The 12,542-nt window shown below is 42.6% G+C and overlaps 1 protein-coding gene across 1 annotated transcript in view; it reads right to left on the bottom strand.

Moving 5' to 3' along the window:
• Nucleotides 1-12,542, bottom strand: part of DOCK1 (dedicator of cytokinesis 1) — a 696,032-nt gene that overhangs the window by 31,887 nt on the left and 651,603 nt on the right. The window contains exons 46-47 of the mRNA XM_082266717.1: nucleotides 10,480-10,563; nucleotides 8,549-8,686 (exon numbers count right to left, since the gene is read on the bottom strand). Of these exons, the coding sequence (XP_082122843.1) occupies nucleotides 8,549-8,686; nucleotides 10,480-10,563 (222 nt within the window). The remainder of the gene's footprint in view (nucleotides 1-8,548; nucleotides 8,687-10,479; nucleotides 10,564-12,542) is intronic.

The following is a 12,542-nucleotide window of genomic DNA, read 5'->3' as shown; positions in this document are numbered from 1 at the left end:
TAAAAAATATCTAATTATTAACTATGTGAAATGTAGGCTCCAACAGGTAACTTTTGTACCTTTATCAGCCTACTGAGCACCTTAAGAAAAACTCAGGTTGCTCTATCATTGAAATACTGACACCTACCTCCTGTGCAATACTGTTGGTCACCTTACACATTGAAGGTCCAAAAGTGAATTGCAGAAAGGGGCTGCAATTGTATACATTGATCAGTCATAACATTATGACCACCCACCTAGTACTAAGTAGGTTCCCCTTTTGCCACCAGAACAGCTCTGACCTGTTAAGGTATGGACTCCACTAGAACTCTGAAGGTATGCTGTGGTTTCTGGCACCAAGTTGTCAGTAGCAGATCCTTCAAGTCCTGTAATTTGCGAGGTGAGGCCTCCATGGACCAGGCTTGCTTTTCTATCTCATCCCACAGATGCTCAATTGGATTGAGATCTGGAGAATTCGGTGGCCAAGTCACCACCTCAAACTCGTTGTGTTCCTGAAACCATTCTTGACTCTTTTTTTGCTGTGTGGCAGGGCCCAATATGCTGCTGAAAGAGGCCACTGCCATCAGGGAATATGGTTTGCATTAGGGGTGTACTTGGTCAGCAACAATGTATAGGTGGATGGTACGTGTCAAGTAACATTTATATAATGAATGGCAGGAACCCATGTTTCCCATCAAAACATTGCCCAAAGCACCACACTGCCTCTGCTGGTTTGTCTTCTTCCCACAGTGCATCCTGGGTGCCATCTCTTCCCCAGGTATGCAACACACACACACTCGGCCATCCATATGTTGTAAAAGAAAATGTGATTTGCTAGGCCACTGTCCATCGCTCTGTGGTCCCGTTCTGTTAATCACATGCCCGTTGTAGGTGCTTTTGGCTGTGGACATGGGTACCATGACTGGTCTGAGGCTAGGCAGCTCCATACACAACAAACTGTGATGCCTATTTTTTTACTTTTAACACATGAAGTTAGTGGATAACATGTTCATTTGCTGCCTAATATACACCACCCATCTTCAGATGCCAATGTAATGAGATAATCAATGGGCTTTACTTTACCTTTCAGTGGTCATAATGTTGTACTGGTGCAAAATCAAGATGGTTTGTTTTCATTTAATAGAGAAGGGATAGTTAGAACCCCTGTCAGCTTTTTATCAATGCTCGTTTGTTGCAGACTTTTCTAACTTTCTATCTGAGGAATCAGATGTCACCATGAAAGCAATGGGAAATTTCCCCTCCTGGAATCCAGGATAGCAGTAAAAACTGACCGGGGGTCCTAATCCTTCAACACTCTAAAAAAAAACATATTGGCTGAATTTGCGCTTTAATTCTATAACGTAATTTCACACAAGTGACATCACACACTTCCATTACAATCTTTTCTTTCTAGGGGAATGAGATCACCACTCTCTAAATAGAAGACATTTTTACACAAAATATTTTACATATAATGTCAAAAGTTTTAACTCGACCACAAGCAGCTAACAAGAAGGAAAATACAATAAGCGATTTCAAAATATGATCTCAACAAGCCGTCTGTATTGTGACGCTATGATACAAAATGAGATCTATTCAGCTGTTGAACTGTGTATGATTTCATACTGTCAACTCCTGATTAATTGATACAGCGCGAGCCACGAGCGATAGTAACACTCCATCATCCTGGCAGGCCTTTGTGAAGCCAGGATTAGAAAAACATTATTAAGATAACATCAGACATGTGTAGGTAAGATGCTGGTGTTCTATCAATGTTTAAAATGAGATCAGGCTAGAAGAACGTCCAGAATCAACACTTCAAAGCCTAATTGGTGGCTGCAGAACACCCCACAAAATGTCATTTTCAAAAAGAACTACAGGACAGTGAGAACGCAGGATGTGGTTTAAAGTAGATGTGAAGAAAAGCATGTAAAAACACAGAGGTTACCCTGTACCCATTTAGGAATCAGAATACGTATAAAAAGTATTAAAAAAAAAAAAATCACACTCAGTACCTCTGAAACCTTTACCAATGGTCATGTGATCTCTTCCTTTTGCTGTGCACATTACACAGCAAAGGCCGTGTGCACACTTGATGGATCAGCATGTGCCACTTTCAATGAGGTGACTGCTGGTTCCTGGACTCCAAGTCTGAGCAACCCTTCTTGGTCTTCTCCACTTCACTAGGTGTAGAGTGATGACTGATAAATGTCCCAGTCTACTGTGCATCAACATGGCTATTTGCAATCCCACAGCACCACTGCTGCTTTGAAAGGCAGTGGGGGTGAGTGTTGTCACCCTACAAAAGGAAGGCCTATGGTTACTACAGCTGTGCTCAAAAGTTTACATACCCTGGCAGATTTTATGATTTCTTGGCCATTTTTGTCAGAGAATATGAATAACAACATATCATAGTTAGTGTTAGGCTGAAGCCATTTATCATCAATCAACTGTGTTTACTCTTTTTAAATCATAATGACAATAGAAACTACCCAAATGACCCTGATCAAAAGTTTACATACCCCAGATCTTAATATCGTGTATTGCCCCCTTTAACATCAATAACAGCTTGAAGTCTTTTGTGGTATTTGTGGATGAGGCTCTTTATCTTCTCAGATGGTAAAGCTGCCACTTCTTCCTGGCAAAAAGCCTCCAGTTCCTATAAAGCAGGGATCCTCAAACTACAGCCCTCCAGCTGTTGCGGAACTACATATCCCATGAGGCATTGTAAAATTCAGACATTCACAGACATGACCAGGCATGATGGGAATTGTAGTTCCGTAACAACTGGAGGGCCATAGTTTGAAGACCCCTGCTATAAAGTCTTGGGCTGTCTTGCATGAACTGAGTGGATCAATGATTTTGAGGTCAGCAGACTGCGATGGCCACTCCAAAACCTTCACTTTATTCTGCTGTAGCCAATGACAGGTTGACTTGGCCTTGTGTTTAGGATCACTATCATGTTGGAATGTCCAAGTACATCCCGAGCGCAGCTTCCGGGCTGATAAATGCAAATTTTCCTCCAGTATTTTTTGATAACATACTGCATTCATCTTGCCATCAATTCTGACCAAATTTCCTGTGCCTTTGTAGCTCACACATCCCCAAAACATCAGTGATCCACCTCCGTGTTTCACAGTAGGAATAGTGTACCTTTCATAATTGGCCTTGTTGACTCCTCTCCAAATGTAGCGTTTATGGTTGTGACCAAAAAGCTCAATTTTGGTCTCATCCCTCCAAATTACTTTGTGCCAGAAGGTTTGAGTCTTGTCTCTGTGCTGTTTGGCATATTGTAAGCGGGATACTTTTTGGAATTTGCGTAGTAATGGCTTTCATCTGGTGACTCGACCATGCAGCCCATCTTTCTTCAAGTGCCTCCTTATTGAGCATCTTGAAACAGCCACACCCCATGTTTTCAGAGAGTCCTGTATTTCCCCTTTAGATATTTGTGGGTTTTTCTTTGCATCCCGAACTATTTTCCTGACAGTTGTGGCTGAAATTTTAATTGGTCAACCTGACCATGCTTTGGCTTCAACAGAACCCCTAATTTTCCACTTCTTGAAAAGAGTTTGAACACTGCTGATTGGCATTCTTAATTCCTTGGATATCTTTTTAAATCCCTTTCCTGTTTTATACAGTTCAACTACCTTTTCCCGCAGATCCTTTGACAATTCTTTTGCTTTCCCCATGACTCAGAATCCAGAAACGTCAGTGCAGCACTGGATGAAAGATGCAAGGGTCTGTCAGCAGTCCAGAAACTCATTGACCTATTATACACACACACTAATTACAAGCAAACAGATCACAGGTGAGGATGGTTACCTTTAATAGCCATTCAAACCCATTTGTGTCAACTTGTGTGCATCTTATCAGGCCAAAATCACCAGGGTATGTAAACCCTATTTGGGTAGTTTCTGATGTCATTATGATTTAAAAAACACAGTTGTAAACACAGTTGACAAATAATAAATGGCTTCAGACAAACACTAACCATGAGTGAAAGAAAAGTTTTTGGGATATTATTAATTTTCTTGGAAAAATGGCCAAGAAATCATAAATTCTGCCAGGGTACGTAAACTTATGAGCACAACTGTACATTGACATACTTCCATCCTTAATAATGTAAAATGATGATTTCCATTTCCCAAGCAGGGGATTCAGACTTTAGCGCTCTCACTTTCCCCTCTCCTCTTCTGCTGTCAAACATCTCCATATTCATCCAAAGCACAACCCCTCCCCCCTCCTTTTCTGTACATTAATCCACAAATTTTCTCAGCCGCCCCCAGAAGGAACCTCAGAGCCGGTTGAGGACGAGATGGCTGCACAGGAGGAAAGATTTCAGGCAGCTGACTATTGCTGGCAATGAACTTGGGGAGTGGAGAGCTGAATGGCAGCATGTCTTCACAAGAGAGGGAGTTGTGCACAGCCCCCAGTGGTTAGACACCCCATGTCCCCCCAACCCCTTCCCCATCACATTACATCTTCCCACAGCAACCTCACAGCCCCTGCCTTCCCCAATCACAGTACATTTCTCCACTGCTAACTCAGCCCGCAGTTGCAGCACATCCCACCACCCTCACCTCATCACCCCCCAATTGCAGCACAAGCCTCTACTGCCACTTCACACCCTCAATTGCAGCACACGCCCCTACCACCACCACCTCACCCTAAATCCAATCACAGAATATCCTTCCACCACCACCAAATTCCAACGCATACTTGTATTGCCAACTCATCCCCCCACCCAACAGCAGCACATTCTATTGTCAAAACACTTGCCTCATTGCACATATCCCTACACCCTCAACTTATCCCTCCACTACCCCCTCACCCCCCCCTCCCCAAATCACAGCACTTTCTCCACTGCCAACCCAACCTCCCCAATTGTAGTCGTTTCTACACTGCCACCTCACCCCCCCCAAATCACCACACATCCCACCACCTCACCCCCCTCCCCCAATGCCACCCCATGCTCCAATGTCAGTGCATCCCTTTATCCTCCCCTTCCCCCCCAATCACAGCACATGCCTTGCCAATTCACCCCCCCCCCCCCAGCACATTCCTCTACTGCCAAAACACTTGCGTCATTGCAACGTATTTCCCTCAAACTTAACTCATACCCCCAATCACAGCAATTTCTCCACTGCCACCCCAACCTCCCCAATTGTAGTGCGTTTCTCCACTGTCACTTACCCCCAATTCATTTTGCCCCTCATCCCCACTGCAGCGCATCACTCTAGTAACACCCAAATAACGCCCCTAAATTGCAGCTCATCCCTCTACTGCTACCTCACCCCCAACCCATGTTTATAGTGCACTCTTCTGTACCACCTCAATCACAGCACCCCTTTCCACCTGCCTCACACCCTCGGTCTCATAACTGATGCCCAGACACTACATATACAGTATGTGACCAACATTGTAGATAAAAACAGCTCTTAGTGAAGGTTTCCTTTAAACAACCAGTGTACTTAGTTGACAACACTTTGAAATAATTACTAGGAACAAATGCCAAACCCAGCGATTTTAGGCAGTCATTCTTAGAACAATGGGGCATTAGCATTTTATGTGCTTGCTTTCAACAAACGCTACATTAAAACACGTGGAAAGATTATTAAAACAATCATACTTGTCTTTACAAGACAGGAGATAGGACAAACCGTGACAGTTACAGTGACAAAATTTTAAAAGCAAGGAAATCAGGGACAGTTGGCTGAGCGGTATATCCGTATAGTGGTCACGATTAACAAGAGAAAATCAGCTGTGCTCATTAAAACTCCCATCTGTGACTGCAGACACCAACCCAAATATTGGCGCTTGGCAAGGTGAAGCCGCCACAGCTCTTGGCTGCAGATGGCTCAGCATATACTGCCTTGTATAATCACTAAAAATAAAACACCACCTCGATAAATATACACTGCCGAGAGAAGACAGATGAGCCGAGCATGGTGTTAATAGGCCATTACTGGACCTTAAAATTTCATTATGAATGCATCCAGCCTGCCCTCTTGTCAGTCTAAATAAGCTCCTCCATCAGTGCTAATAACTAGAAGAAATAAAGCGCCAGCACAACCCAACACCCTATTTACATCGTTCAGGGGATAGAAGCGGGAAAAAGCAGAAACATTTTCATTTCAGGGAAGCGATCGTATAATATTTGGCCATTAGCAAATCAGAATAATTCCTGGTGCTCCACTTTCCATTGTAAAGCAGAACTGAAGTCTCCACCAAAAACTGCTAGCAAGTAGGTATTTTTGTACGCACTTAAAATCCTCTTCTTGTTCACTAGAGGACACAACTCTGCTTTCAGATCATCACCTAATGGGTATAGTGCCACTGGCATAAGAGAGACACTAGGCAAAACTAAGAAGAGAATGAGCATGACCCCTGCTGGTGGCCACCACCCCCAACAATCTGCAGCAAACTCAGTTAAATGATCTAGCAGTGCAATATAACTAAATATTTAAATATACATGCAGCAAAAGCCAGAACAGGTGCTGTGTATTGAAAATTTTATGGCAAGTATAAAAAAAAAAATCATATTTTTTTTTTGTTACTGTAATTGGACAACAAAGCTGTAGTTTTGGATCATCAACAAATAGGATGCCCCAAAGCAGTGCCACAACATGATTGGCAAACCAGACTAAAAGTCTTAAAATAAAACAGTGTATTGTCCAGTCAAATTGCCGCCTGAAAAACTTTACACCCGGAAAGGCATCAGCTGACACATCTACCTTACGGTCACATACCTTGTAAAACTTGGTATGAACTGGCGACGTAGACACCTGAGAAATAGTGGAAAGCCATAAATGCATTTATTGCTCTAGTAAAATTCACTGTAACCAGAAGTGGTGGTTCTCACTGATTGGTGGCTTACGCTTGGACAACAATTTGCCAAATCAAAATAGTTGCAGTCAAAACAGCAAGGTCATCATGTAGGCGCTCTTCAGTTATGAGCAGGGAACCTCACCCACGAAACAAACGTGACATGCAAACACACCCTACTCGCCTCAACAACACATAAGAATACAAAGCAACTTCCTTAGGGTGGTGCGTCTTTCATTCAAGTGGAAAGCTTATACCACCTTAGGCAGGAAAGAGTCTTGAATACAGGAAGAGTTTATCCCTATGAAGGACTAAAATATGGAGGCTTGCAAGACAATACCACCAGCTCCAATACTCTACATACCCTACAAGGAACGCCACTTTCTGAGTGAGTGTTAGCAGCACATTCTCCCTAATATTCTCAAAAATCATTCTCCCTAATATTCTCAAAAATCAGTTTTCGCAAAACACCGACAACACCAAGTTAAGGTCCTGGGGTGAGAAAGATGACATGTGTAATGCCCTCCATGGAAAAGTGGTTGTGATGGCAAAGGACACTAAAATAAGACTGTCAATGCTGACAACTTACCTTTACACCGAATTCACACAATGCAATGACCGTCAATTTAACCGCATTGTAAAACACCAGTCACCACTAGGACACATGGAGAACAACTGTTTCCATGTGTCCTATTCACACTGAAATGCAGCTCAGTGCTGCCCTGCAGTGATCTGTGATAAAATTCAGACATGCTGCATTTTATTACAGCATACTGAACATGATCTCACGTCACTGGACAGCAGCGAAATGCATCAGGCTGCTGTAAAGTGACATGAATTATGTGTTACTTTTGTACACTTCGAATCAAGTTAGTACATTGCATTGGTGAATCACGCACTACACTACACCCTAACTGCCGATGCCAAACATAAACCGCTGTGGTTTACCTGTGCAGCCACCGTCCTTTTAATTTGAATAGGCCCCTAATTCTGCTTAGGGCCAACTGCTTTTCTACCCTGTCCTGAAAAAAGCCAGGAGACAGGTAAAGAGAGTGAGGGAATTCCCCTAAGGGACTCCATACCATGCAAAATACATTTTAAATCTTTTAAGACTTGTGAGCATGAAACATAAGTGAATGAGAGTCAAGCTTATTAGAGCCAGCAGCTGCAATGCAGGGTGGCAAAATGGGTACTTGTGACAATAGGTGAAGGAGCATCCACTACCAGGTGAACCTTATCCAAGTATCAGGACCTGCAGGGTCACCGGAATCATGGAATCCCTCTGACTTCTATCAGGGAGTAAGCATAAATGGAGGTGTGGCAATCCCACAGAGCCACCTATGTGTCCATCAGGTCTACACAAGGGTCCTCTGCCCTTGTTACAAGCCTCTTCACCTTTCAATTGAGGAGCAATGTCAGAAGATCAATGTTTGGCATTCCCCTCATAGGCAGATTTGTTGAAAAACTTATGGATGAAGAGCCCACGCTCCCTGATCCAGACCTTTTTGGCTGAGACAGTCTGCTTTCTACCCCTAGTATGTGTACTGTGGACAGAACCAGAATGTGACTCTGCACAGTTCAGGATGTGAAACACTTCCATTGCTGCAATCATGCTCTTGCCCCCCCCCCCCCCCCAAGATTTAAATATTTCAGTATTTGTTTAATACCTTTCACAGCCCTAAAGGCGAAGAGCAGTGGGTTCTAAAAAAAAGTGACTGCACATTGTAAAAATGCTGATACCTACCAGAGTCCTAACTCCATACTGCTTTTCCACCTTCTCTTTTAGTTGCTTGAAACACACCTCCATCCTCTCGTGAAATGGGCGCAAAGCTTCAGTGACCTTTTCTCCATGAATGCGTATTCCCTCTGCCAGGAACGGGACCTTAACACAAAAAAAAATTATCCATCAAAAAATTAACAGGCAAGTAACAGGGACAATTTCAGATGCTGTCAGGAGAATCTGGGGAAATCATGTTTAGTCAGGAGTACGCCTTTAATTAAAAGGCTGAATAGAGAAGCAAGAATACAGTGATGGATGGTTAAAAATAAATCCGGTTCATCTAAAGAATGGAGCAAGAACAATGTTCATTCTCCTAAAAAAGTAGGCATTCCCACAAAGTCCAGCATAGCCAGCCATAGAGCTTGGCCTTTCAGCCAGGTCATTGTTGTAGCTGGATTATAATATATTCTCATAGATCCTAGTGGAGGATCTGCTATAGAAAACAAGGAAATTAAATCCAGTATCAGACCCCTAGTAGCACATGTAGCTCAGGTGAAGAGACTTCAGTCTGTTTAAGTCGTATCATAGGTAGGAAATTATTTTACTGGTGGTGTCTAAAAGCAGTTAAGAACCTTGCCCGTGTTCCACCCAAAAATAAAAAATTTATTTACAGCAGCTGCCCAACATTTTTCTCTGCAAGGATCTGTATGTGTGTGAAAAAAAAATAAAAAAATGTCTGGATAGACATTATTACACATTTCTGTAAAAGGGACACTATGCCCTGAAAATAGAGACCAAGTAAATGTAGGAACTCACTAATCAGTATCCACTGCAAAGATTGTTGCCGTTTGCGATAATGTTCAAATATAATGATAAATTATTCTGGGAGTGGTCATACTGAACTATTTATTGCAGTGCCTAGTTGCTCTCTTTCAAAGTATAGTAGAATAAAATAAAAGGAGAATAAATTGATGAGCTTCTATTTCTAATTACTCATCATCCACAGCGTGTGTCTATAGTTGTACTCCAGACAGATATAATTGGCACAAATAATGCAGCTCTGTAATCATTATTACATCAGTAAATATATTTTATACATTATATTTATATTTTGCAAGCAGTGAAAGTACCTGCCTTTGACTTGGCATCAACTTCTTGCGGTCTATTTTACAGTCTGTACAGTCTCAATCAACCCAACACACAATGACCTTGCTGTCCTATGACAGATCTGATTTAAAGTGGTTCTAAATGCATGAGGTATGTTTCCCTCAATGCATTCTCTGCATTAAGGTAAAAAAAAAAGCCTTCCACAATCAGCTCCCCCCAGCACCACCTCCTCCCAAATACTTTCCTGAGTTTTGACCAAGCGCTGCTCTCTCTCACAGGCACAAAGATAGCAGAGGGAGCCATTGGCTCCTGATACGGTCAATCAAATCCTGTGAGGAAGAAGTGGGGGGGGGGGGGGGGGGGTTTGGTTTGGGCAGGGACAAGCCATGCTGTCCGTGTCTGAAGACACACACAGCCCACAGGAGGAGCAGACAGTGATGGAGGGGGACCCTACAAGAGGAGGTTCGGGCCACTTTGTGCAGTACTTTGCACAGAACAGGTAAGTATAACATTTTATTTTTATAGAAGTATACCTTTACAACACCCTGTAAATATTCCTCATGTTGCAGGAAAGATTTGTTTGTTCAAGGTGAAAAGGAAAATCTACCCGAACTGACAATTAAATCAGAAACGCTTTCCTTTTAAATTGACAAGGAGAAGAGGAGGGAAAATGTTCTCTGTCACAAGTGAAGTAAATAGATGACAGAAATGAGCTGAGGAATGTAATGCGACGGTACATCTGTAGAGCAGATAAATACCATTGAAATGTACGAGCCACACTCATCAGTCTGATACACAGAAATGGCGCACTGTGTGTCCTTGAACAAGGTGAAAATGGGAACCTTTACCTGCCATGCAATCATGTCCTTTAATTTTTCAATCTTTTCAAGGTCCTCTGGGTGTTCCTGCATGTATTTCTCAGTGAAGAAGGCCTAGAGAGATAGAGGTGGTCATTAAATTATGGAATTTCCTTAGTACGTTAACATAACACACAAAAAACAGGTGTATAAATGAAGCAATGTTCATTATGTAAAGAGTTAATCCGCCCAAATGTTCTACCTCTAGATTAAAATACCTGCACCCAGAGGGAGTTCCTTAGTATTCTCTGTCTCCATAACATAAATTAGAAAAAATAAATATGCCTCAGAGGCTAGTAAAAAGGACCCATCTAATTGGTTTCTAAATAACAAGAATCCAAGACACAGGAAATAGGGAAGGTTGCCATTTCTAATAGTCTAAAAGTTCACCTATATAGGAAAGCAAAGTTCCATATATAGGAAAGCAAAGCCAGGGTAAAATCAAAACTTAAGAGCACATGGAGTTAGAGAGTATTTGTCACAGGCGGGAACCGACCAGTCAGAGCCTTCCTACCATCTATGCTGCCTTGATGCAACTGACGGTGGATTTCACCCTTGCCTTTATCTACAAGTGGGAATCCGATCTCACTATCTAATTTAATGTGTCTCAAAAATAGAAAATTCTCTATTTTGCACAGAAGTCCTCTATTGCCACAAAGGTCTAAGAGACCAGCTATAAGGTTCTGTCTAGGTGGTAGGTACAGGGTGCCCTCAATCTTGCACCATATTTTTCCACAGATACCAGACTTGTGTTGAAGGTATGGTGTTGAACGGGGCACGGTGCTACATATTGTCTGGGATTGTCCAAAAAATTAGACCATTTTGGCAAGAGGTGGCCAACTGACAAAAGTTGATTTAGCAAGGAACTCCACAACATGCCTGCTTCACCTTACAGAGAGACTGATTCAAAAAGATAAAGCCTCCCTTACGATCCAGCTGTTGAACGGGGCAAAGGCCTGCATCCTTTTGTGTTGGAGGTCTGTGAATCCCCCTTCGAAGACTCATTGGTTTTCAAGTCAATGAACTCAGGGACATGAAAGACCTCACATCATAGTTACATAGTTAGTGAGGTTGAAAAAAGACATCAGTCCATCCAGTTCAACCTATGATGTGTGTGTGTGTGTTTGCTTTTAACCGTACATTGTATACCCCTGTATGTTGTGGTCTTTAAGGTGTCCATCTAATAGTTTTTTGAAACTATCAATGCTCCCTGCTGATACGACTGCTTGTGGAAGAGAATTCCACATCCTTACCGCTCTTACAGTGAAGAACCCCCTACGCACTTTAAGGTTAAACCGCCTTTCCTCAAGTTTTAGTGAGTGGCCACGTGTCTTATTGTATCTCCTTTCTCTGAATAGTTTGTTCCTTATGCTAGGGTCGCCAGTACAGTATTTGTACATTGATATCATATCCCCCCTCAATCGTCTCTTCTCCAGAGAGAATAGGTTCAGTGCTTGTAGTCTTTCCTCATAGCTGATGTCCTCCATTCCCCTAATTATTTTTGTTGCCCTTCTCTGGACTTTCTCCAGTTCCAGCACATCCTTTCTGAGGACCGGTGCCCAGAACTGGACAGCATACTCCAGATGTGGCCGGACCAGAGTCTTGTAGAGTGGGAGAATAATCTCTTTATTTCCGGAGTGAATCCCCTTTTTTATACAACCCAGTATTCTGTTGGCTTTGCTTGCGGCGGCTTGGCATTGCATGCCACTGCCAAGCTTGTTGTCTACCAGTACCCCTAAGTCCTTTTCCATCCTAGACTCACCCAGAGGTTCCCCCCCTAGTGAGTAGCTTGCTTTCTGGTTTCTGGCCCCCAAGTGCATTACTTTACATTTTTCAACATTAAATCTCATCTGCCATGTATTTGCCCACCCCGTTATTTTGTTCAGGTCCGCTTGCAAGGTTTCCACATCCTGCATAGAAGATATTGGCATGCCTAATTTAGTATCATCCGCAAATACTGAGATTGTACTAGATATCCCCTCCTCTAGATCATTTATGAATAAATTAAACAGGATTGGTCCCAGGACAGAACCCTGGGGGACCCCACTTTCCAC

This window comes from Pelophylax lessonae (assembly GCF_965119305.1).
Source record: "Pelophylax lessonae genome assembly, chromosome: 9".
NCBI classification, from domain to species: Eukaryota; Metazoa; Chordata; class Amphibia; order Anura; family Ranidae; genus Pelophylax; species Pelophylax lessonae.
This window is presented reverse-complemented; position numbering and strand designations above follow the sequence as displayed.